Source organism: Carassius gibelio, chromosome A6 (genome assembly GCF_023724105.1).
Source record: "Carassius gibelio isolate Cgi1373 ecotype wild population from Czech Republic chromosome A6, carGib1.2-hapl.c, whole genome shotgun sequence".
Classification (NCBI taxonomy): Eukaryota; Metazoa; Chordata; class Actinopteri; order Cypriniformes; family Cyprinidae; genus Carassius; species Carassius gibelio.
Genome location: NC_068376.1, coordinates 25,000,491 through 25,028,114, shown reverse-complemented (window position 1 = coordinate 25,028,114; position 27,624 = coordinate 25,000,491). Strand labels below are relative to the sequence as shown.

The 27,624-nt window shown below is 38.9% G+C and overlaps 1 protein-coding gene across 1 annotated transcript; it reads left to right on the top strand.

Moving 5' to 3' along the window:
• Positions 1-579: 579 nt before the first annotated feature.
• On the top strand, positions 580-27,624 carry LOC128015855 (protein SHQ1 homolog). Its single transcript, XM_052600066.1, has 12 exons — positions 580-672; positions 1,463-1,624; positions 1,903-1,967; positions 5,861-5,983; positions 6,102-6,262; positions 6,354-6,466; positions 6,643-6,743; positions 9,437-9,594; positions 10,118-10,171; positions 12,011-12,134; positions 17,076-17,196; positions 26,804-27,624. Exons 2-12 carry the CDS (start codon positions 1,482-1,484, stop codon positions 27,423-27,425), a joined length of 1,785 nt encoding a protein of 594 aa, XP_052456026.1. The 5' UTR covers positions 580-672; positions 1,463-1,481; the 3' UTR covers positions 27,426-27,624.

The window sequence follows — 27,624 nt, the reverse complement described above, 5'->3', positions numbered from 1 at the left end:
GGGAAGCTCTGTAAAAAGAAATGAATAAATAACACAATAATAAAAATATATACACTTTTCTGGTGTTTATTTTTTTTTACATAATTGTTACGTTTGTCCATATAATAATAAACTGTTCTTCTTTATCATATTACATTATTATTTTTTCTATACAGCAATTTCTAGCTGCCAGTAGGATATTAACAGTGTCTTACATAATAATTATATATATTTTTATATTGCAGTATTGTGTACATGCAGCTATTAGTTCACGCTTCTGATCAGTTTATAAATTAAAAGATACTCTTCTGAAGGGACTGTTCAAATCAGAAAATAACTGTGAAAAATTACATTTTTATAATTATTTATTATGCACACACACACACACACACACACACACACACACACACACACACACACACACACACACACACACACACACACACACACACACACACACACACACACATATATATATATATATATATATACACACACACACACACACAATAAAGATTTATTTCAGTTGATTTATAAATATTTTAAAATTACGTTAATGTTCATCTTCTTTTTTTAGTCCTCCTTATGTGTGTCATTACGGTAAAACATGGCCAATCCTGAGAGCAGGAAGTAGTCCATGTGCTGCAAATGTGCTACTGATGTTGTTTAGTGCTTTACAGGAGAGACGTGAAGGTATCGGTTCTGTTTTTATAATATTGTAATTGCCTTATTTAAATCGTACTATACCTATTGAAACCGTAAAAGTCTTAAATAGTGCATGGTCTTGTCTGTTTTATGTTGGCATAAACATTGCGTCTACAAACAACATCGGCATACTTTGGACAGCTTCTAATCTGCGTTTGGGTTTTAACTAACGTTATCATTTATTATTTTTATTTTTTATTTTTTGGGGGGTTTTATCCTGTGTGCACTTATCATATTAGCATAGCGTAACTTGAATGACATTTATCGAGGAGTTATTTTATTTTAGTCCTTAATACTTTCAGTCTTAACTGGCGAATAACAGTGTTGTGTTGAAATAGAGTGAAGTTTAATTTGAAACTAATCAAATAAATCGAGGTTTATCGTGTGCTAGTCGGCGGATGGGTTGTTTATGTCTCACTGTGTTCAAATTGAGTAACCACAAGATGGAGTTGTGAGCTGCTCTATTCTTTATACATTACTTCTCAAATATCTATTTGAGCACGGACTAGATAGACTTTATAAAGTCTTCCATTCTTTTTACAGTGCCAAGTAACGTTAGTAACTTTTAGAGAGATTGGTGCACAGATTAACAAACTAAAATAATATGTTCACTTTTTTTTTCTTCCACAAATGATTCTCTTGTTCTTGTTTAGTAACATTGGGACTGGTTGCAAATTATATTAACACTGTAATTCGCATTCATTTAGCCTTGTTTATCCCTGCTGACCAGTTTGAAATGTCTGACTAACTGTTTGTGTTTTTCTGTCTTTTGCTTTAGTACTTCACCAGATGTAATCATGATAACACCAGCATTTGAACTGAGTCAAGATGCTGATTTCCTTACGATAGTTATTCGTGTACCCTACACCAGAACATCTGAGTTTGACATCTACATCCAGGGGGAAGATTTTAAGTTCTATGCCAAGCCCTACTTTCTCAGGTGACTCACCTACAAATGCCACGGGAATATACTCGCTGTTCCTGATATAAGATGTTTACAGCACTTTTTACTTAAGACGGAGACCCAGAAAAGTATTAGGGCAGCTCATCCACACTTAAATACATTACATTTTAAGTTATCAGACACTCAGAGGAATAATTTGTGCTTTTTGGTGGCAAATGCATATTGCATAATAATATACACATACATATGGAGATATATATGGTGCTTTTATTTGTACCATTATTAATGAATCTATGTAATCATTAACCTTACAGATTGACTCTTCCTGGGAGAATAGTAGAAGATGGCCGGGAAAAAGCTTCATTTGATATCGATAAAGGTAACAATCACTCGCTTATCTAGTTTCTTCTATAACTGTCTCTTACTTTTTTATTATTACCACTCAGTACCTCAGACATGGGCTTTTCTAAAGACACGACATGAACAAGCAGAAGCAGCTAAATTGCACTAGTCTTTCAAAAATCAATTTCTTCAAAGTTTCCTCTCTGTTTGTATTTACTAGCTTAAGATCTAATGCAAACATATCAGTGATTAAAGTCTGATAGATTTGGGTTAGTTCTGTTGCCTGAGTGAAATTGTCAGTATTTTATAACTATTTTGTGTTACAGTGAACTGCTGTGCAGTTTTAGAGAAATTGTCATTAACATAGTTATATCTAAAATAAAAGCATAGTCTGAGACAGAATTAGATAAAGGATGCTCTTAAGCAATAATGCTTTAAATAAAAAGGTTTAAACTTGTACAGGGCAACATACATGCATTTGTTTTTTGACTAACATTATATACAGGGCAATGGAGCAATAATAGTTGGAAACAGCTGGCAATGAGGTTTGCGTTTAACTGGTTTGGAAGAAAATCACACATAGAGGATACAACATAACAACCTCACAGGACATATATAAGATCAAAAATATGTTGGAGCTAATATCCTTGCAGGCAGAATTCTGACATACAGCGCAGTGGCGAGTTCTGGCTTTTGGTCACCAAAGTGCTCTCTGTATTATTCATGTGGAAATAAATCCCAAAAAATAAAAAGTTAATGTTTACCCAAAAAATAGAACAAAAAATCCAAGATGAAATATGAAGGAATTTTAAGGCAAAACAATGCTATTTGACTTCCAAGGATTTGCTTTTTCTTACAGTTCCCATGGAACTGATTGATAGGTCATTGATTTTTTTTTTTATACATCCCTGTGCTTTTTAACATTTTCACAACAGTTCATGCTGTCAGACTGCTTTCCAAATAGCATGAAGATTTCCAGTTGCTTAGAAATTGCCATAGGATCCTGTTCCTGACGTCTCATTGGCCTCGTTTCAGCATGTCTTCTTTGATCGACTGCCAGTGAATAATTTAGCAGTAGTCTGTCATAAAGAACGTCTAATTGCTTTCTGTGTTTACAGGGAGTTACAAGTAACTCTAAATCATTCACAAACCTGGAATGACTACAGTCAAAGCTTTTATTGTCATTTTAACATTACACCATTTGAATCTTTAATGTTTCAGCAGGGTCTACAATTACAGGTTGTTTAATGGAAGGTTGTCTTAAGCGCAGACTTGAGATTGTAACTGTTCAGTGTGTAATGTGTGGGATATAGTCCCTCTGCTTATTTACCCTCAGAATTTAGCTATTTCCACAAATTCCCGTTTGCATAAGAAAAAAAATAAAGTCAGAGATCAAAAACCACCATGATGGTTTAGTGGTTAGCACACTGATGCAATCCAGATATTGTGCACATGTGGGAGAAGTGGATTTGGAGTTGTTACCTTGCTTCTCATAATTTCCCAGTCTCGTTTAAAAACTCAGAGTTAAATGAACAGATCACCAAAAAGTGAAAATTATCACCTTCATGATTTTCCAAACCTGTATGTATGACTTACTTTCTTCTGTGAAACACAAAAGAAGGTATTTTGAAGAATGTTAATTTCCATTGTTGAGCATTAACTTCCATTGTTGAAAAAAAAACTCTGAGCCATTTCTCAAATGATCTTCTTTTATGTTCCCCAGAATATAGAGGTTCATATAGAGGTTTGGAACGACATGAGTAAACTACAATAAAATTGTAGTTTTTGGGTGAACTATGCCTTTAAACAATAAAAAAATGCCAACTAAATATTGCTTTAAGCCTAAGTTGGTCTTAACTTCTTTAAACTTGTCTTAGATGGTCTTTCGACCTGGTTTAGCTAGGCTGGAAGTAGGCCCAACTAAGACCAGCAAACCAGCTTAGCCTAGTTTAAAATGTTTTTTTGCTGTTGTTGTTTTTCAGTAATGGGAATAATGAAATGGAGAAACTCTCTTGCTTACTCTTATTTGCTGTCTTTCTTTCTTCTTTCTGATTTCTAATGGTTTTCCATCGTTTGCTACTGGTGATCTAGATTGTGTATGGAAAACCATTGAATCTTTGAATGGCCATATCTCCATAAAAGGGTGGCATATCTGCACCAAATTCGAGGTATCTCTTCAGGTCGAGGAACCTTCTTTAACGTGAATCGAGTGTACGTCTAGAGGCCCTGTTTCAAATGAGACCACCCGGCCTTTTTTACTCCTTAATATCGGTGTCGGTATCGGCCCCAAATAAAAACCTTATCGGTGGGGCGCTAATACCTTTACATTGATTATACTCACTCTCTCTCTCTCTTGTGTGCAGTGCTCATAAATCTTTCATTCAGGAAGAAACAGCAGAGGCAGCAGTGTGATTTATGTCTCACCGATCAGCTGTAGTCCCCACATGTCTTTTAATGAGCTGCCGATTAGCACTTTTAATTATTCCTAATTGCCATGGGATCTTCTGCTTGACATCTCATTGGCCTCATTTCAGCGCATCATCTTTGATCAACAACCAATGAATAATTAAGCAGTCGTCTATCTTAAAGTACCTTTAATTGCTTACTGTGTATACATAAGAAATTATAAATCATTCACAAATCTGTAAGGACTAAAATCAAGGCAATTATTGTCATTTTAAGGATGATGTTTATTTTTTGTCATTTAAAAAATGTATCCTGTCCCAGATTAATAAGTAGAGACACCTGTACGTAAGCAACAAGTAGGCTGATTTCCCAGAGAAGAGTTAATATTGTGGCTGCTTTCAAAAGATTGCTCTGTTTGTATAAGAATCCAGACCAGACCTACACAGCAACAGTGGCTTAACCAATGGCATGAGTTTGGGGTGGGACTATCTGTTTGCTTCACTAATAGCAGCTGGGGACAGTGTTGTTTTGAAGAATGTTGTTTTGGACCCCACTGTATGGACAAAAAGAAAAAAAAAAAAGAAGAAAGAGTAGAATTATTAATTTTATGTGAACTGTTGCATTAAAGTTCTGATGTAAATGGAATACAGTTTTCTTCCATATTGTGAGAAACATCTATATGAAACTAATTATTGAAAAGAAAAAGATGGGGGTCGGGGACTTGATTGGCTGGAGAGATCTAGATGTGAGCTCGCAGTCGATAATATGAAAGTGGTAGTGTTCAAGAGAATGCTCATGACATTTTGATTAAAAATTGCAAAGTCAAAAGGTTTTAAAAATGAAATGTTCATTAAAAGAATCCACGATGCAATCTATACCATGCATGTAGAAATAGAGTGAATTTCGATTTCATGCTGACTTTAATGAGTTCATTTTGTTGGGGCCTACTGTTTTTGTTTCAGTCCATTGAAATATACAAGTTGCTGTTGCTTGCTTAATGAGCTGTTTAGCGATTTAAAGGCGAAGTGGATCATTTATGCAACATTAGCTTTGGAACTAAACAAAAACTGCAGAAAGAATGAGTTCCAAAACTGGTCTCTCAAACTCTCTTTCTAGAGTGCACATACAGACCAAAGACAAGCAAAGAATAGAGACTTTTAGCCCCACCTCGCCCTAAAGTAGTTTAAATATCTAATATTCTCCCTATTTTCTAAATGCATATATTTTGTCCATGAATATATTTCAATTTAGTAAACTATTTTTGACCTGGTAAGTTTTTTTATTAAAATATCATAACTCGGTTTTCCAGTGCAACAACAGACTTGCTCTGGTGATGGAAGTCTTCAATCATTTAGTCCCCTTGAACATTTTTTCTTACGATCAACTGTTAACTCTCAGATCGGCCTCCATCCAATCATCAACTGATTGTTTGGTTGCATTTTTTACTAATAATTTACTCAAATGTACAACTCAAAACGTGATTTGCCTTTGTTACACCACTTTAAGGATGTGTGTATTTATCAGGCCTCTTCACGCTGCATGTCCCTAAAGAGACGCCCGGAGAGCACTTTGAAGGTTTGGAGATGCTCACCAGTCTCTTGGCTCCTAAGGGATCAAGGTCAGCCAAACCACTGGTGGAGGACACAGGTAAGGTTGAGTTCTTCCTTGGGTTTGAAAAGCAGATCATCTTCCAGCACGTTCTTCTCAAATTTCAAGTTCCACTCATTCTGTATTCAATGAACGCCCTCTGTTGGCATTCTCACAGAGGCCTGTGGTGGAGTATGTGAGGAGGAAGAAGAAGAAGAGGAGGAGTTTGATTGGCAGATAGAACAGGAGGTTTACACCGAAACCCCAGCAGAGACGCTGAAAGAATACCACAAGTATGGCTTTGGAAACCTTAGGTCTGGAGTCTTCGCCAGACTGCAAGTAAGATTGTGATACAGATGACACCATGAGACATTTAGAAAATGAAATGACCTTGAGTTATTGTTGACAACATGCTGTTTTGCTCACTCAGGAGGAACTGAATGAGGTGATTGACTTGAAGGATCCTGACAACACTGCTCCTGAGCTCAGGAGACACAATCGACTAGAAGCAGAGACCACAATATTCTGCGCCGACCATTACATGTAAGTCCACCAGTTTTGTTCATGTACTGATTTGTTAAAACTTCAAGGACAAAGAATATTTCAAACATTGCACACATCAGAAAATCCACACATTCAGATTCTTTTAAGATTTTTTTTTTTTTTTTTACTGTTTTGGGAGTCATTCATTCATTAATTGTCGAGTATGTTTGACGCAGGGTGAACTTGTATGAGGACGAGGAGGAGATCAGAAACCTGCTGAAGTTTAAACCGTGGTGGAGAGAGCTAAGCCCGGACCCTTCAGCGCAGTCCGACACCTGTGAGACCTTTACCTCTTCAGATACACTAAATCGCTTTGTTCTGTCTTTAGAGAATGAAGTTAATCTCTCTAAATGTATTTAAACATTCAGTGCATAATTACTGCTTTGTCTTGTGGGTCTGGATGGAGAACTAGGTCGGTTTAGTTGACAACGCCAAGATTTCAATGCAACCTGGAATATTTCCAGAACTGCTAATCCTATTGTCTGCCGGCAGGTGGCGCGCTTTTGCCGGAAACAGATCATCTTGGGAGCCTAATCTTAGACTAGCGACAGCGTTGTTGTGTTCACAGTCACTGCACAGTCTAGCAATGCTTTAACACTCATACTTTTACTCTTTGGGTGATGTATGTGTTTTTGTCATTGTTTTATAACTGCGGAGTCATTTTGATGTGGCTGTGTCTCACATAGTTAGTTTAGTCAGCAAGGTAGTTCATCTATCGTTCTTTGATGTTACGTTGTTCTGTGTCATTCCGTCTATCTATATTTCTTCATATCTGTCATTCTGTCTTATCTATTATTTTCTTATTTCTTCATCTTTTCTTCAATCCATCCATCTTTCTCTTTCCATCTTAACTCTGTTTTTTATGTAGCTCTGCATCTTTTGTTTTATCTGTCTGTTTCTTTCTTTCTTTCTTGGCACAGTACAAAGCTTTCTGGCACGTTTAAAGTTGCGTGGAATATTGACGTGTGTGATTAAGCAGCACAGACATAAGCAGCCGAGAAGCGATTGTGTCCCACACCAGCATGTTCTTTATCACTACAGTAGCGTGCTAATTCTTCAGTGCCCGATTACTGAATGAGGAAATTACTCTGAGGTGCAAGCATATGTTGGTGCAGGGGGGACGGGGGTCCTTGCACAGAAGAGAAGGATTGAACAGAGGGAGATGGCAATGTTTCAAGATATGTGCTCCAAGCTGTCTGTCTCTGCTGTCAATCAGTCAAATAACTTTATAGAGCCACTTAGCGCACAGACACTTCTATACGACTGTATTTTTTTAGTGTTCTCATCATCATGCTGGATGCTTAGAGCAGATTAATCGCTTGGACAGCTGTCCTGAAAATCCTAAAGTGGAGTGCATGCAAATCAGTGCCAATATATCTCCTCCTCACTATTTTCTAAGTTTTTCCTGACTGTTTATGGCTCATTAAGCCATTAAAGTTAATTAGGCCCTTTGCTCTTTGGGTATTAGGATGAGCTCGTTTGTTTTCATTATCGTTTAGCTATGAGAAACCATGTAGGCTTTATTTCTGTTTAGATTTGAAATTAACGGTTGAATTTCCACAACCTACTCTCGCCACTGAAATGATGTGGTCCATGTCTATTTAATACAATTAAACAGAAATCATACAGGCACATTCCTAAATTCCTGGACACCAAGATAGCCATGGGTCCCACTGTGCCTCTCAAAATAAAAGATGCACTTGTGTTTGTTAGAAGAAAGTAAACAAAATAAACTCACACACAGACAGGTACATTCTAAGTGCAATTCACAATTGAATGACATGGAATAGCTGTACCCGAAGGCTTTACTCTTTCTGTTCATCTTCGTGATGAGAAACTTTCCTGCACAACAGAGATCACACACGAGAATGTGTTATGTTTACTTCCTAAGATTCGGATTCAAAATATCTGCTTCTTCCTTGTCTGTCTAGCTTCCTTTATTTTGTGTGTGTATTTATACCTGCGGAAGTGTCTTATCTTCCCATGTGTATCGGGTATCTTCTCACTCTAGGTCCCAATGGAGATGACAGCCTCATGTATGTTTATGCATGTATGCGCACTTCATTATTCCACTCCCCCATCTCACTCCAATAGCTGTTTGTGTTAGTGGTCTGGGCACCTGTGTGGTGTCAGATGTTGTTTTTGCAGATTTTACAATTGAATTAATGACAAATTATAAAGCATTCCATAAAAGTAGGCTGGTATAGCCCCAATGAGGCATTGCCAGTAGCTCAGAAGTAATCTAACAGAATGTCCAGGCTTCTCTTTTTGATAAAACAAAAGTGTTTGGACCCACGAGGCAGTTGGCCCAGACAGAAGGAATGGTTTTGCAGGGTGGAGATGAATTCCTTCCTCAGCTTCTGGTTTTGGTCTCACAGGAGTCAGTGTTTCCTGCCAGGTGAAGGCAGCTGTGTTAGAGGGTAAATCAGGTAGAGAGGAAGAAAAAATGGGGGAGCTATTCAGTCGTCATGTTGCTGGAATCCAGCAGCTCCCAACAGAGCCAGAACTCGACTTCTGCCAGCACTAGCTTTAAGTGTGTGTGTGTATATGGACATGCAAGCATGCACACGAGGGGCTCTATCAGGGGCAGTGCTGCAGCCAAGAAAGGGATCACTTTCAGCTGCTACTAAAGTGCTGCCCATTCTCTCTCTCTTTCTCTCTCTCGCTGCCCTGCCTTCGACTCCATCCTCCCTGATGCAGTATCAAGTCAGTTTCGGGCATCAATCAAGCTCTGTAACTTTGCTTTTCCCATGCGGTAACTTAACTCTGCTTCAAAAGTCCTGTCTCCGACTTTGATTTAAAAATAATTGCGGCAAACATGCTTTTGTTTCTTAAAGCTCTCAGCAGAGCAGAGGCATCCATCATTCCCTGCTGGAGCCCTGTGTTTAAAAGATTGACTCTGCCTGTACCTCCCTGAGATAACTTGATAAACAACACTGAATGCCTCGCTTTCTCTCTCTGTACTTCCAGCAATAACTTTCACAGAAGAAGAAAAAGAGCAGATGAGGAAATTCACAAACCGTTCGTACTTGCTGGATAAGAAAGCACGCTTCCACGTCTGGCTTGGTTTGGTGGACATCATTCTCGCGTATGTCTATGATGTGCGCACTACAGAAGGAGAGCACAATGTAAGTGTGCGCTTGATTGCCACAGACATCTCTCTGCTATTAAGTGGGTATGGCATACGAGTCGTGGCATTTTCACGTGCAGCAAAGCTCCAGGAAGTTGATGCATTCCTGTAATGTTTTCCAGACAGTCCCTAGAATCTTTTTGGAGGCCAATGCACATGGTAGTAATTGTAAAAATAAGTTAGAAAAATATAAAAATCATGGGTATGTTTTAAAACACGGCTTCTGTAGTTGAAGTAATGGAATCTTGCAAGGGCTTCAATTGTGAACAGCTCTGTTGGATTGACTCCAAAGCTGTTAACATATGTTAAAAGTATAGTCGAATTCTAGGCTTTGATTCAATCATTATAGCTAGAGAACAAAACATTCCTGTCTAAAGTAACAAATTTAGCATTGAAGCTGTGGCTTGGTGGTTAGCCCTTATTCTCACTGAGCCATGGTGCTCATCAGAAACGGTTCCCCTGTTCATAATAATTTAACAGCTAATGATTACAATATTTACTGGTGTTGTTATGATTTGCAGGTAGAGTCAGCCTGGACCATCAGGAAGCTCAGTGGTACTCTCAGCTGGCTGGAGGTATGTGGTACATTTAGGAGCATAACAAAACATGACAAGGCCTTGAATGCACAAAAAAATGAATGAGCGAGTGATTTTAACTTATTGAGACTCAGGCTTTTTTCGAATGAGCTGTTTTTAAATCTGATCTTCAGGACTGACTGTCTTCACTGCTGTTCCGCATGTAATTAAATCTGATCTGTTTGTTTGAACACTGTAGTCAATATCCGGTGTATCTACTTGAGTTGCTATAGTAATGGTGTAGGCATCTCACAATGTTCAAGAGAATTTTTCATGCTACAAGTGAGAGTAGCTGTCAGTGTGGAAAGAAAGGTCTAAAAATTTGGAAATTTGCCCCCTGCTTATGTCCATCATGCTGAACTCAAGGCATGTGAGAAAACATTTTTACACATTTACACGTACAGATTTTACACATTCACCAATTTATTTTTTATTAATTTTGGGTAATTTAAAGTTGAAAGAAAATAAATCTTATACATTAGAGGGGAATCCCAAACATAAAAAATACTAAATCATAAAAAAAAAAAAAAAATGACAAAATTATTACAACTAAAAGAAAAACGTAAAATATTAAAATAAAGTAATTGAAAATATTCACAATATTATTTTAAAATTCATATAATATAAATAATACTAAAATAACACTGGTTTGTTATGTAAGGAACAAGAAAGCGAGTGTTTTCAGTTGCAGCTGCAAAATGTATTGTAGACTTAATGACGTTACTTGTGCTTAACATCCCAAGTACGGCTGCCTGCCTGAACAAATCCTACAATAAATGATGTTCTGGTCACATTACATTAAGACAAGTGATTTGTCTTCCTCTGATGGAATCTCGCTTTTAAAGCCACTGCTGACATTGGTAGATTATACAACTAAAACTAAAGTTATTCTGTTCTTAACAGTTGTCCTAACCAGATGCAACACAACAAGCTTCCAACAACATGAACATGGTGTACAACTGTACAACAAAAAACAACCAATCACAAGACATCTGATGTATAATATACAGCTAGGTGGAGTTTTACTGATATGAACATTCATATCCTGTAAATCAGGTTACAAGATACTGCCCAGAATGTCACCGTAACAAGTCACAATATAAAAAAATAATTGTTTTAAAGTTGAAAAACCATCCTGTAATACTGTTTCGTGAATAATCTTTGCCTCTCCGGAGTTCTCGATTACTCGTGCTTATCAGTAGTTTTCTTAAACTTAAGAACATGCTAATCTAGTTTCTCCTCAACACCCTATCATTGTCTCCTACTCTCTTTCTCTCTCAATCCCCATCATTTCTGTTCCTCTCCCACCCTCTGTTTTGCCTAACCACTGTAAACTCCCGGTCGGCAGTGGTCGGTGAGCCGCCCCTCTCAGCAGGCTTATTTACTCCAGTGTTTAATAGCCTGGGGGAGTGCATGAGCTATGATGACATGCTCGAATGACTCCGGGTGCATTTTTAATAAGCTGCTCAGAGAATAGCAATGGGGAGGGAGAGTTGGAGGCTGGAAAATGCCAAGAGAAAAGAGAGAGAGAGAAAAAAAAAAGACCTGGTTCCCTACCCCCCAAAGCCCTTGGCTGTGGATGCTTAGACTATGAAGAACTCTGTGATTTCAAGTGATTTAACACTTGTCTACAATTAAGCATGCCGTTTGCCAAGGTGGTAAAAAGTTGACCTACTATTTACCCTGCTTATAAAATGAGAAGTCATTGGGAATAATTAGAGCAAATTGCTGTAATTACCAGTGGAGTTAAAACATTATTAATGTTATATGCATGAACAGATCTGGAGCAATTTATAGACCACGATTATATAAATGTGTGTTTGTGTGTGTGTGTTGTAGACATATCACTCGGTTCAAGACGTGCTGGTGTCTTTCGGCAGGAGGACTTTGTGCTACCCACTCTACCGGCACTTCTCTCTGATCACAAGAGCTGTGAAAGACGTTGCTTGCATTTTTCAGTCCGGTGAGTTCTGTCTCTCTTTCTTTACTTTTCGCGGTTAAAACCAGACCTTTTAGCCTTTTCCAAGCCACCAAGGGATCAGGTTGAGGGTCAAGACTAAACGTGTGACCTGTTCCTCACCCTATAAACCCTGCAGTGCTGCCACCTCATTACAAGAATCCCTGCTGCCACCACAGTGAAAGCAAACGTATCTCTTTCAACTTCAAAGAAGGAAGGAAGCGTTCTTAGAATTATTCTATTAGCGTTTATTTGTCAGTTATGTGATATTTTCAGAGAAACAAAACTTAAAGTCAGCAAGAAATCAGAATGGACCTGTTTACTTTAATCTTCTCACTTATTTACATTTAAATAAGCAGTAACCTAAAAACTAGTTGAAACTGATGTTATTTTTGTTACTATATATATAAGAATGCCATCTCATGTTGACTTTAAGGGACTAATGAGAATAAGTTTGATTTACCCACAGCAGACAGAGCTGCTCACTCGGGACCAAATTTAACACAACACTCGCCAGCCCTCCCTGAACAGCGGGGTGCTTCGGTAAAAGACGTTTTCCATGACAGGAAAGTCAACAGATTGGTCATGTCTTAGTCTTGTTGTTCTGTCAGCGTAAGTGGGAGGGAGGTTAAGAATGAGGAAATCCGAGAGGGATGTCTACTCGCTTCTGAAGAAATCAGCAGTTCTGCAGAGTAGACACGGTTGGCTTTGATATCTCTGAGAGAGGAGCAACCTTTAAATCAAAGAAGCCATCTGTGGGAGTGACAGAAGCGCTGTGTAAACACGTTTCAGGCGAGTGTGGTGCCATTATCCAACACATGTTGATTTTAGCACTCATAAGTAACTGTAATTTCAGGCCTTGTAAGATTTAGGATTAGCAGGATATGGTTGATTGCAAAGTTAGTCCAGAAGAGAGACTGTATGACAGAACAAGATTAGATAAGAAGAATCACACCTCACCAATCACAGGTTCACTTCAGGTTCTGGCAGCTTCCTGCACTGGCCAAAAAAATATGTACTCATGGAAGATTCCATAAAGGCCGTGAAGAATTTCAGTGTTCCTCCAAGAACTGATTGAATCGTGAAAAGTTGTTTCCTAATAAGAGGTGGTTGAAAAACGAGGGGATGTGGTAAAATCTGGCAGGAAGTCTTTTCAGAGGTAGGCAAAAAAATGTACATGTAGATAGGAAAATGGTCCACCACTGGATCTTTCACAGTAAGACCAAGGATGTATTGAGAAAGTAGAGTCAGTTACGCTTTTGGGTTGTCTCTAAAGACCAGATGAAAACCAAAATCAGCAATATTTATTTTCATAATAAATGTTGCTGGTCTTCTGTGCACAGTTCTAGTAGGTTTTATAATCTGCCATCAAAATGTGATACTTTTTTGCCTCAGAGACTATTTAACAAATGTAAATTTACAACAAAGTTACCCAAGTCACATTTCATGTTAGATGTCTTGCATAAGTCGGATAGTGTTCAGAGAAAATGTGACCGTATATAACACCTGCCTGCAACCAGCAGTGCAGTGACTTCGTGATCTCCTGCAATTCAATCACTGTCAGTATTGCATGTTTCGTAACTGGTTTGAAATTGTATTTCAGATTAATTGTCTACCGTTATAGGGTTTCTAAATTTGCCTTGATTAGTATCATATCTCCTCTCAGAGGTTTACACTGGTCTACTTACTCTTATACTCAAGGGACAGATTTGTAAACACCGCTGAATTGTAATCTACTCACTGGTGTATATTTTCATTCAGAGACCAGTCTGCAATTTGTAGATGTAAAACCATCAAAGCCCCGTGAGCGATAAGGCTCCCGCTCCCCTTTAATGAACGGTAACAGCGCTGTGACTCCCCTCAGAAAGCAGACTGCCCTGTCACATAGAGAGTCCTGGGTAATTAATTTGTTGGCAGAACATGAATGGAGGTGTGTGTCTGATGTGTGTGTACTATAATTTGAGGCACTTCGTTTAACCTGCAGTGCGAGCAAACAGTTGTAGTAGAAAACAAACCCATTAATGATGCTGCATGAGGAAAGCCGTGATGGTAAATGCTATCCAGAGGTAAATATTTGAACATCCCTCTGGCAGCTTGTCTGGAGAGATCCAGCTGAACTGGGTAAATATAAACGCTCATATGTAATCTGAATGTTCAGAGGCTTGCCTGTATTTCATTTAACTGCATAGCTTGGATTTAGTTTTCACTTGTTTTGCTCTTCACACTGGTATCTGCTTGCCAGTTAAAGCAGTGTTTCACAATTTTTTGTTGTAACTTTCTCCATAGCACCGTGTTAAATGCCTTATATTTGTACAGGCCTTAATTGCTGGCTTAAATACCCCTTCATCAACATGTACAGTTCTAAAGTTCAGAATTATTTGAAAAAGAAATAGTTTGTAACATTAGAAATTTCTTTAGTGTCACTTTTGACTGGCTTAATCAATCAGTTTAATCCATTTAACCTTTAAACAGTAACCTTTACAGCCCCTTTCACACTGCACGTCGAACCCGCCATATTGCGGGAACATTGCCGGGTCGCCTTCTGTGTGAAAGCAAACACGCCCCGGGTTTGATTCCCGGCATTGAACCCAGGTTGGGGACCTAGTAACATTGCCGGGTTCAACCCGGGACTAGTGCTGTGTGAACAAAAACCAGATCTAATGCCGTGTCGAAGTGATGACACACGTTATCGCGCTACTCTTTTACCGGCTGTTTTGAAAGAAGATCAACATTCGCGACGAAAAAATATGTGCAAACTGTAATGAAGCAGAGATCAGTCACTTCCTCACTTTCCGTGCTGACGCCGAGATCGTTCGATTGCTTCAGTGAAAGTATAACATGCCTAATGTTTTCGACTCGTACATTACACGTCACGTGTGTTTTTTTGCGTTGTTTTATCTTTTGGTTTGGAAGCAGGTTTATTTTCATGACATTTTAAAAACCCTTTCACATCTCTCAGAGCTTTACTTTTTACTTTTTTTTTTTTGTTTGCCAAATTCCATCATAGTGTATTGAGATTCATTGTTTTGCTCAGCAGGAATCATCATCTCGAAGCCAACGTAATCAACCTTAAGTACATTGCTAGATTCAAAATTATAGATGTAGGCTATTTGATGCAACATATTTTGATTAACATATTTTGTCACTGTTCTTTAATGTAATTTTTGCAGCTGTTTCTCAAGGTTTGCTGCTTTGTTCAGTCATGTTAGTGTTTTCCACACAGCTAGCAGTCAGTGTCATTTTGTGTGATAAATAAATTGGTGGTTTGAGGCTGAATCTCATCAAGCTTGATGACAACATATCCAGGTCATATTTTACACCTAAATCAAAGAAGACATTTTTTTTTTTTGATGGACCTTTTATTTTGTTTTGGATTATTACATGATTTTCGTGACAGGAGCACAATGATACTGTCATATTTTATATTAAAATAACCACAAAAAAATATCCACTCAAAAAGTAGCTAATGCTGTGAGATTTAAATATTGGTACCACATGGACCTTTACCATCTGTACTTCCAGGGCCCGAATCTCACCTTATCACCCCATTCCTCTTCTCTCTCTTCTTTGCTCTCCTCTCCTCAACTTCTTCCCCTGAAGCCCCTTTCACACTGCCATTCCGGCAAATACAGGGGTAAAGTGTTCCTGTAATCGTTCCCTGGTCGCTAGATTTGGCACTTTCACACAGCCAGTGATGACCCGGTATATGTGCGTGCTTTCACACACAACCCCTGAAGATCCCGTAACGACACGTGACATCAGCGCGTGACGTGTAATGTACGAGTCGACAACGCTTGGCACATTATACTTTAACTGAAGCAAGCAAACGATCTCGGCGTCAGCGCGGAAAGTGAGGAACTAACTGATCTCTGCTTCATTACAGTTTGCACATGTGTTTTCGTCGCGTATGTTGATCTTCCTTCAAAACAGCCGGTAAAAGAGTCGCGCGATAACGCGCGTCATCACTTCGATACCGAATTAGATCTGGCTTTTGTTCACACAGCGCTCGTTCCGGATCGATTACCGCAATGTTACTATGTCCCCGACCCGGGTTCGATTCGGTAATCAATTCCGGGACGTGGTTGCTTTCACACAGAAGGCGACCAGGCAATGTTACGGGAATATTGCGGGTCCGACGTGCAGTGTGAAAGGGGCTTGAGATGCCTGATTGCAGCACATGATTAACTGGCTCAAAATGCAATCTAAACCCAGCACAGCACAGTCCCACAGCTGGTCTTCAGAAGAATCCAAAGTTTACTTGTCTTCCCCTCTCCCAGGGAGCAGTAAAGAAAAGAAGAAAACCCTTCATTTATAGATGGATGAAGGTCAGAGAAAGAGAGAGAGGGAGGAAGAATGGGGAAAGACTGAGTATGGTTCAAGTTCCTGGAGTTTTTCTCATATGTCCTGAAGCTGGAAGCCAAGACGGCTTCTCCGGGTAAGAGCTCCAGCTTAAATGGGAACCAAATGTTTGTGTAAGGCTTTCCTCAGTGCGAGTACGCTGTTTGTTTTCTGAGGCGGCTGGAATGTCTCCACTGGCTGCCAGGCTATTCTTTGGGCGCTTCACAACTGAGCCCGTTACTTTGCGCTGAGGGGATATTTTTGCACTTTATTTGGGAGAAGGGTGTTATGACAACAAATATCATCGCTGTGGCACGATGCCCTCAAGGTGTCTGGGTGTTTGTGGGCATATTTTGTGTCGTGGAAGCATCTGCCAGAGTAGAAAATACAATCTCAGAAAGCATCTGCTCAGCACAGATTTTCCCTTTTACGTCAACAAAAGTTTCATGGTTGATTACTAAATAAGCTGCATTTGCTGCAAAAAAACCAATCAGATTTTTTTTTTTTTTTTTTGTCAACCCATTGGTTTAAGCATAACCCTAACTAACTTCTGTTAGATTCATGCTTAAAAAAGACAAAGACATTTACTGCTTGTTTTCTTTGTCACAGGGAAGGCCTGCGTCCTGAAATGTCTGCTGGCCATCCATAAGATCTTCCGAGAGAATGATCCAGCATATATCCTCAATGACCTCTACATCACAGACTACTGCATCTGGATCCAGAGGGTCAAGTATGTTCAGTCCAGCACAATGACACCTAAATCAGCCAACATGAAATTAACTGGCTCCAAAATCTGATTGTCTGGTAATCATACCGGTTTCATTATTCTGAGAGGTTCAATAAACCAGTATGCCACATGAGACGGGTGTTACAGTGATTATACCAGGGGTGGGGGTCTTGTCAGGCAAATCTCACAAAATCATGTCCAGGTCACATTTCACACCATATAAAAGATATGCTGCAGACATGTTTGTCAGGTTTCATGAGACTAAACCAATAAGCAATATTATGACAATATTAAACAATTCTGAAGAGTCCAAACTATCAATTTAATTGTTTTGTTTTAGTTCAGTCTCTGCTCGTTAAACAGAACCACAGGGATGAATGGTATTGCAATCATGATTTCTGCTCGCCATTTTTAGTAAACACTACAAACTACAGCCCCCGCATGATTCAGTAATGAGATATACTCTGTTTCCAGGCTGGGATTCAGCTAAAGTTGTATGCTCGTCTATAAAGAGTCCAGTTGAAAAATGTGCATCTGAAGTTGTAGGCCCGATGCCCAGATGCAATAAATGTCCTGAGGGGATTGCACCGAAATTTTTCAGTCCTATGTTTTGCCAAAGTGTAGATTTTATGGCAAGACTGCAGCCTTGACATTAATTAATAATGGATGTGTAAAATGTCAGAGTTTAAATGTGCCTGTTTTCTCAATGAGACAAAGGGAGAAAATGAGGAAGAGAGACGGAGGTGGGTAGAGAGACTTCCACGTTCCTCTGAGAGCTACACAGTTCCACCATCAGTGTGCTGGAAAACTTAATCGTGCTTACTGGGCCTCTGAGTTAAAGGGGCAAATTAGGCAAAGCACTATCCTATTTTTATTCCCTCTTTTTCTTTTTAAAATAAAAGGAGCATGAAATATTAAAAACTGGGGGAAAATGTGTCCTTAGGGTGACTGTGCACCTTGTTCTCCATCGATCATTAAATGCATCGACTGAGGCATCAGTAGCATTGACCCACGAATGAATGCTTGTGTTCATCTTTGTGTTCAGCACTTTATTGAACAGAACAAAGGAAAAACAGACCGGAGAGAGTTGAAAGGCACAGCTTGCAGGATCTGCGACAGCACTCTAGTGACGCTGATGTATCTTAGTCATACTTGCCTTGAGGCATTTGACATCTCTCAACATCACACTGAAAATTGATTTCCAGTTTGCATCTTTTTAGAGCGTCTTTAGCTGTCTTGAAGCACTGCTGCAAACACTGCTGCAAACTTTTCCTTTGAGTTCAGACAAAGCCCCTCTTGTCATGGGAAGTGACTGCAGGAGACTTGCTCCTCCTTTTAAGTGCTGGAGTGTTTGATCGAATCCCCACTGCTCTGGTTTGTGTAGACAACTCCCTGTTATCACGGCAGGTTTGTTATGACAGCGTTTTCAACATCTGACATATCCTCTGTCAGATGATTTAAACAATTCTCTTCCAAAAAAAATCCTCCCAGAAGGATGCCTCAGTCCAGTTATCTTTGGCTGCATTCACACAGTGGCAGAATGCTCTTGTTAGTCTTTGATTTGAATGCTTAATTGTTGTTAATTTCACAGAAAAGCTGGGTAAAATCTTGTCTGTCTGTCTATCTATTTTTAGGCATATTGTCATAGCAATCCATCTGTATATTGTTCTTTTATTCTGTCCATCCATCGATATATTGTTCTGTCATTCCATCCATCCATCCAGTATATTGTTCCATCCGTCCATCCAGTACATTGCTCTGTTCCATCCATCCTTTCCTCCGTATGTTGTTCTGTCGTTCCATCTATCCAATCTTCTGCATTTTGTTCTATCATTGTTCTAACCTGTTCTGAAATGTGACGCATGTATTTAGTGAATTAACCCCTGACTGTGTGAAAGTAGCCTTTGTGAGATCTTTAGATTGTAGATGTTATCCAGGCTCGTCTGTGGCAGCAGTTCCTCTTCAAATCTCTTATCAGCAGTCAGATGCGATCAGCTGCTCTTGATGAATGTTGGGATTAATAAATGCTGCCCCTGTGGGCATGATTTATAGTGTCTCTATGTAATCCGACCAGCGTTCTCATTCTTGAAATCCTCCCGACTGCCGAATGTCATGCTCAAATTTATGATGTCTTTAAGACTTCAAGTGTGATTTAAATCTCTGTATGGGCCCCTGGTCAACAATGATGCTGTTGTGTTTTTCTGTGGAACACAAAAAATGAATGAGAATTTTTCCATACTGTGTCAATTATCAAGCATAGGGTTTGTTCTGACAGGTCACATCAGTCAATCTTGCATCTGCTGACTTTCAGCTGATCCACATCTAGCTATAGGAATAGGATGCCTACTTCCTTATATAAGGTCAATTCAGTATTATACAGCAGCTTATTGCTTTGTGCAGGAGCTAATTACCCCCCACCATCCCCAGCTCCTCATTTCATCCACAGTCAGGACTTGGCATTAGATATTCCTCTTTGATCCTGAATTAGGTTGTTACATTAAATTGTCATTTAAAAACATATCTTCTACTTTTAGATTGGTTCTGTTCTGTTAGCCCTAAGGTGTCATTGCTGCTCTTATCCATGGATGGGCAGGGAGTTTTTACCCAAAACAGGACCATACCGCAGATTGAAAATGTTAATTGTCAGTCATCTTTGACTGTAATGGTCCAGATAGAAATATAGTCGTCACAGACTATCAAGCTTTAAACTTGAGAAAACACCATAAAACACACCATTTCTGGTCAATGTAAAATTAAGGTTTTTATTGAATTTGTTATATCGTGGAATTGAATGAGGATGATTAAATAATGATAGATACAAAGGTTCTATCTTAATCATATTATTTTTGTTTTTTTTAATGCAGTATTTTATTTCATTTTACTTCTAGTGAACCCCTGATTGGGAAACAGGAACATTTAACGGAAATGAAAATAGACCAGAAAAATGGCTTCATTTTGTTAGTATCCGGAGATTTATGTGTTTAAAACAACAAACACGGGGAGACAAATCAATTTTGTGCTAACAAATTTGCCTACAGACATTAGCTAAGTTTGAAAAACTTCCATATAATGTGAACTTTTGTAGGCTGTTAAAAAAGTCACCTAATAGCAACTCTGCATTCAATTACGGTTAGCGCAGATGAACTTCAGTTACACATTTCAGTGTAGCTTCAATATGTGCCACTGAAGCCAAGCTCTGAGATTCGGTGCCAGACTACAGAGACAACTGGCATTTTCTTATCTTTTCTTCCCTCTTCTATCCAGCATTCAGAATCACTCCAGTGAGTCGACTCTTCAGCCAGTTCAGAAAGCAGTTAGATAAGGTGTAACTTACTGTGTTTCACTAAGTGCAATGTTATCTGACAGAGCCTTGCTTTCCTTTTCCCTTTGTGTTCAAACTCCTTAATTGGGTCAGTCGGATTCTGAATGGCAACCATGGTAACCTGTTAAAGGTGAGCTTTAGAGGTTTATCTTTTGACAGGATGAGAAAGTTGCTTTCTCTGACATTGAAAACGACATATTGTCAGAGTACTGACGCTCAGCCAAGTGGTGCCCCTGGCTTGAGGGTGAGGAGGCCTCCAGGGGCCACATGGGTCAAGGGTTTTGTAAAGCTTTGTGGTCAGTTGCCCTAGAGTGGACTTTATTGTTGTCAATTAGTGTAAAATCAGGACCGAGTAAAAGAGGTGAGGGACACTGTGTTTTCACTTCTCGCTTCAGTAGCTAAGTGAATTGTGAAATCCCCCTCTAGCATTTAGGGAAATTGGGATTAAAATATTAAGGTTTGGGGGGGGGGGGTGTGTGTGTGTGTGTGTGTGTTAATTGCATTGTTTAGATTGTTAAGGATAGTGGTCACTTCAGTTTGGATGATTTTGAGTTTGATTGCAATCATTTTGGTTTTGGTCTCTGACATTTCACTAGCTTGCCACACGATTAAAAAAAGTTTACTTCTGAATTGTCAGCTTTGGTGTTGTTTGGGAAAACTGAAAATAGTAAAGACTGCATTTTGATTATGAAAAAAAGTTAATATTATTGGACTGGACTGACAATTTTGGGACTTGGCATCATGCACAAGTTGTTAGTTACCATAATAATAATAATTATTATAACTGTTATTGTTATTATTACTTTTTTTTATTTTATTTTTTTTAACTTCTTTAAGCTTAAAATATAATGTCAAGCATTTCTTTTACATTGTAAGCATACATGGCTTTTCTCTGTAGGGCTTTCTCTCAGACATAGTCTCATAGTCTTGTGTGAACGCTTGAGATACAGAGAGAGAGAGGATTGTAGTGTCCCGCTGGTGTGAGGAAAGTGATCCTGGTCTTAGAGCTCACAGATAAGTGGATCATATTCCTTCTCAGTGTGTGGTTAAGCAGCATTTGAAGACTTCGACTTGTACAGTCTGTCTGAGCAGTGACGGTGCTCTCTCCATTTCCAGTTTCCCCCGAATCCTCTCTTCTTGTAATATGTGAAAAGCTGAATGAATCAATGGCACAGTTTTCAAAAATGTATACCTAGAAAACACCATAAGTCACTTTGATTAAAAAAACTGAAGGAATGTAAATGTAGGAATGATTGGACTGAAATGTCTAACTCGCAGTTTAACCATGAAATGAATAATTTATTTAACTTCAGTCACTTTTATCATGACATTTTATATATTATAATAGACTAATTATCTAACTGAAAAGCCATAGGTACATTTCATCCTTGTGTGTCCTTGATTTGAATATCTCAAGAGCTTTATGTGGACACAGCCCGAGAGCTTTGTTTGAAGTAGATGAGTAAATCAGGTTTAACCCATCTCTCTAGACATAAAGGTCTGAAATATTTTCTCAAGCTGCCTCTAGTGTGTTATTGTTGCGGCAAGCTTGCCCCCCCCCCCCCTCCTTTAACCTTGAAAGCCGCCCTTCTCGGTTAATTAAGGCGAACCACAACAGTGCCATCGTAATGACTGAATAGTATACAACATTATCCTTTGCCCCAAAAGGGGCCTTTGTTTCCACCGCAAGCGTGTATTCTCTCACCGCAGAAGTGGAGGAGAGAGAGAGTAAGATGCAGAGAAAACAAGCGATCCTCTACAATACTAGCTCAATAATGACTTCCCACAGGGAGAAAACGAATATGGCAAGTGTTTGAAGCGTCGCTGCCACTTCTACGGTACTTCCACCAATCACATTACTCCAGGAAGTGCCTTATAGTTTTATGGGCCTTCTTTCTTCTTCAGAGACCACAAGGTGCTTTTCTGAGAACTTTCTTTGGCCGGACAGAAATGACCCCAGGGTTCAGTCCAGAATAACACTAAAAATGTGTGCTTTTTATTTGTTATCTGATATTTGATAATATTATAGTTATCTACTTCTGGAGACACTATAGTGACCTGTGGCTTTCCGATATCTGTGCTTGCAGATGTTGTTGCATGTGTTGGTAATAAGAAGCATTTTTTTTTTTTTTTATTAGTTATTTATTTTTATTTTTATTAATTTATTTTTGGGGGAAACAAATGAAAATGAATAAAACACAAAAACTAAGTTATTTGAAATGTATTCTAACAGAGTGTTAATTGTTTTGGTCAAGCCAATTTATAGATGATTTAATATTAACATAAAACAGCGTAATTATTGAGGTTGATTTGTGTATAATCACATTGTTTTTTACTTTCGTTTTTCGTTGCTTTTTGTTACTTTAGTTTCATTTTATTAACTGTATGTTGGGTCAGATGTATGTGTATGTGCTTCAGTGTGGAAATGCCTGAAAGACATCACAAATTACAAGACGCCATCCCCCAGCACTGAGGTGAATCAACAACTTGCCGCAGACCTGAATGAGTTTTACTGCAGATTTGAAACTCTGTCTCATACCCCACACCCGCTCTGGCCATCTCTCTACACAATCATTAAAAGCTCCATCAACCACCCCCCATCCCAACTCTCCTTCACTTAAGATCAGTGAGGATTATGTGTGTCAGATCTTCAGGAAACAGAAGAGAAGGAAAGCACCAGGCCCAGATTGTGTTTCACCACAAAACCTGTCTGAAAACCTGTAATGACCAGGTGGCTTCTTTTCTGGCCTCCATCTTTTCACAGATCTTCAACAGATCACTGGAGGTACAAAATGCTCCACTATCATCCCCATTGCAAAGAAACCCAAAATCACTGGACTTAATGACTACAGACCCATTGCCCTGATATCTATGGTCATGAAGTCATTTGAAAGACTGGTGTTGGCTTATCTGAAGGACATCACTGGACCCCCTGCAGTTTGCTTACCAAGCAAACGAGTCCATGGATGATTCAGTGAACATTGGACTGCATGATATCCTACAATTTTATGGACTTATGCGAGGATCCTGTTTTTGTTGTTTGGCTTTCAATACAATCATCCTAGCACTCCCCCAGACCAAACTAACTTACCACTATTTTACTAGCTCTATCTGTCAATGGATCACCAGCTTTCAAACAGATAGGCAACAGCTAGTGAGACTGGGAAAATTAATGTCAAACAGCCGCACCATCAGCACTGGTGCCCCCCAGGGATGTGTTCTCTCCCCACTACTCTTCCCCTTCTACACCAGGGGTGTCAAACTTATTAAAGGTTGAGGGCAAGAACTGAGAAAATTTCACCTTGTGCGGGCTGAATTACCTTTTGTTAAACCCTAGTTTGCTCGCAATTAAATTAAAATTAACCATACAAACAAACAAAAATATAGCAAAACGTTTTTTTTTTTTAAGATGATGCTAGGTTATTTTAGGGGTGTACAATATTGACACAAAATGTTCGTATATATATATATATATATATATATATATATATATAATATAGTGAAAATTACCATATTTTGCAGAGTGTGTTTTGAGAGATAGCACCTTGGTTGGTTTAAGCCTTTCATGGACAAATATAGACACTAAAGCCTCATGTAGGTTAGAGTAAGTAAGTAGGCAAGTTTCCGTCGTCGTGAGTGATCCATTGACTCATTCATTCAAAACTCAAGATTTGTTTAGAAATGAAGCTATTGATTGTCTTTATGAATGGGCAACAGAATCATTGACTCAAATAATTTGTTCAAAAACAATAAATGCACTCATTAAGCATAGTGCTGCTCAGAGATGCACAATTGGTCTGTCTTCTGCTTTGTTAAAAATGTTTTCTTGCCGAAACATAGACAGACAGCATTGTGACTAATATAATACACTTAACATTAGCGTCTTTTTTGTTGAGCTGTTGTATAAAATCTATTAATTTGAAATCGCACTGACATTCAAGAAAGCAACACTCTTGTTATAGTTAGACATTACTTAAAACTCATGACATGAATATTAAAAATATAATTTCTTACAGGGCATATCTGCCCTCAAATCTTAAATTATATTGTAATCTGATAGTCTTCATCCGGCACTGAAAAAACTCTTATGTGTTTGTTTATTTTTTGCAAAATTTTGCAAAAAACAACATGATTTGTGATTAAACATACGTGTCGGAGTTAAGTTCCAAAACCTTTCTTTCCATTTCTCCTTAAATAACCTGTCCACCCTTCCAGGTCAAATCTCTTCTTTTGGACATATTTAAAATCACCAGAAATTGCCACAGCCTCATCCAGAAGCGAGGTAGAGCAGCTGGCTGTCTGGTGCAGTCTTAACAACCTGGAGCTGAATCACATTGACTTCTTTGATGAATAAAAAGTTCAAAATAACAGTAATTTATCTTGTAAAGTCTCTGAAAAGTTTCCAACTGGTTGTGCATCTCCATCTAACCAAGACTTTTCCTCGATATATCAAAGACCACCTCTTTATCTCAGATAAGCACTTTCTGAAGGCACCACTCATACTTGTGACTAAAGCGTTGTGTGCACAGTATCCTCCTGAGACAGTAATGCTGCTCTCCTGCTAGGAAACCCTGTCCACCGGCGGTCCGGGACATCATTAGGCCTGCACGGTGATAACAAGGCATCTTGGTTCTCTGCGGTGGGTTAATTGAAGCACAGAGTATGGCAACGCACGTCAATAGAGATGGGGCTGGCTCAGACTTGCATGCTTTATCCTTTTTGTGAATGACCGTGACCTCGAAACTGTCAGGAAGCATGACCCCCTGTTCCCTCGCTAATCTCCATGGTGATGAAGGGTTTAAGCAGCGAGCGACTCTGAATAGTGTCCACTTGAGTTTTGGCAGCACCCGGTCGCATTTGCTACATGAATAATGTATGCCTCGAGGCCCTTTATAGTAATGGAATCTTTGCATCGAGTGTATTGTTACAATATTTTTTTTTCCTGGTGAATGCTTTGTCAGGTTGCTTTCCATATTGCTTATCCCCAGGGGAACTATGTGACGGCATGCAGTATTAGTGAAACGTAGACTAACGTATTTATTTTAGTGTTCAGACATAATATTGCAAGCATTACATATTTTGACCATGATTAGCACAAGATCAGTCCAACTTAGTAAAAAAACCAATAATACATAAAAAAAAATCTGTTATCCTAATTTTCAGCAGTGACTTCTACTGAACTAATGTTACATCACCTAATTTATAATCATGAGCCATGATTATTCCCCACTTTTCAGATCATTTCTGTGCCCTTGTTAAAACTTTGCATGTAGATACAGTTACTGGCTAAGTACACATGTGTTTAGTCTCTCTGGTTAATGTTTATATCACTCTAAATATGTGCTCGTAAAGTGTCTGTTGTAAAATGAGTCCTCCACTAGCTGATAAGCATGCGCTGAAGTCCTCAAATTTTTCCTACAGTAGCCATGGAGACAACTGTAATGTGAACTGAATTCTAATATGTTCACATTTCACTCAACTGCCAAACCTACTTTTTTTGGATCACAAAAACATGTTGCCTATAAATGAATAATTTAAGGATTTGTTCGGCAAGAAATGTAGATTCTATCACCTTCATGTCTTTTTAAAGATGTGGTTTTCTTTCTTCAATTGAATGCCATATCTTACTAACCCCAAACTTTTGAATGGTATTGTAGATCTTTAACAGAATGTCAATGCTGCTTCTTTAATATGCAATGTAAGGAAATGGTGAGCTATTGAGCTCTAAAAATGACAGAAAGCATAATAAATGTGGCCTGTGCACTTTTGAAGTTATTTGAATGTAATTCAGTACTAATGAGTTTTGAGAATTAAGAATTGAGGAGGACAAGCTTTTCTGTAGAAAATGACTTAAAATTCCGTCCTTGGATAATAGTTATGACTTCAGAAGGCTTGACAGCACACAAGTCATATTAAACATGTTTAATAATACTTATGGTACACAGTGAATATTAGTACCTTAGAGTAGTAATTTGTTCCCTTAAAGTAGTTTTATGAACCTTTCATGGGTAAATAAGATCCACAGTTGTCCCTTTAAGTGTACTTTGAGCCCCAGTGACAAGCTGTTGTAGCCCTAAAGGTGCATTTTTTTTTTTTTAAGAATGTGGGATATTCTGATGGTTATCTTGGTTTGTGAAAAACAGAAAAACACAAGAATGAGTATGTGATATGGACATATGTGGACAATGAGCCACTTCGAGATTTTTAGATGCAGAAGTCGACTCACAAATATCTTTTTATTTAATAAGCTCAACTGAACGTTGTTGTTTTTTTGTTTTCTCCCACCAGGTCCAAGCATGTGCTAGATCTGGCTGAATCCCTACATAATGCCAAACTGCAGAAGAACCATCTAGACCTGGAGCTGGAGATACTCGAACAAGCTGCTGAACTTGCGATGAAGGAGGAAGCAGATGAAGAAGAAGAAGAAGAGGAGGAGGAGGAGGACTCAAGCAGTGGTAGTGACTCGGAGGAGGAGGAAGAGAGTGAGGAAGAGCAGCCTGAAAAAACACACCCTGAAGAAAAGATGGAAAATAACCAAACGGGACTCAGAACTCTTGAAACTGTAGTTGAGCTCCAGCGTGGAGGTGGAGAGTCGCGAGAGCCCAGACAGTTGATTGAGGAGTTGGGAGAGAGGCTGGAGGCGGGGCTGACGATTCGGGAGGATGTGCCTCGGGAGAGACGCTCTATTAGCAGCAGTAACACGGAGGGAGAGGGAGAGAAAAAGAGCGAGGGAGACTATAACCATCAGCGTACAGCTGAGACTGTAAGAGACGACACGAAAGCAGCAGCCAGTAGAGAGCTACTTGATGCGTGCCTTCAGAGGAATCCACTGCGTATCATAAGCAATGATGAATTGGACAGTGATGATGATGGAAACCTACTTCTAACAGTGGGAAAAGAAGGACCTTAGTGGGAACGTTGTTGCTTGGGTATCGCGATTCCTTCACACTAAGACTAATGGATGTATCCTTGAATCTGTCAAAATGAATTTGTGCTTTTTCATGGATTTATGTTGTGAGAAATTACAGTTTTATATGTGCAATTGTCATAAATGCTTGTTTCACAGTGCCGCTGCTGTTGAAAATAAATGCCTTTTTTGTTTCTTTGTA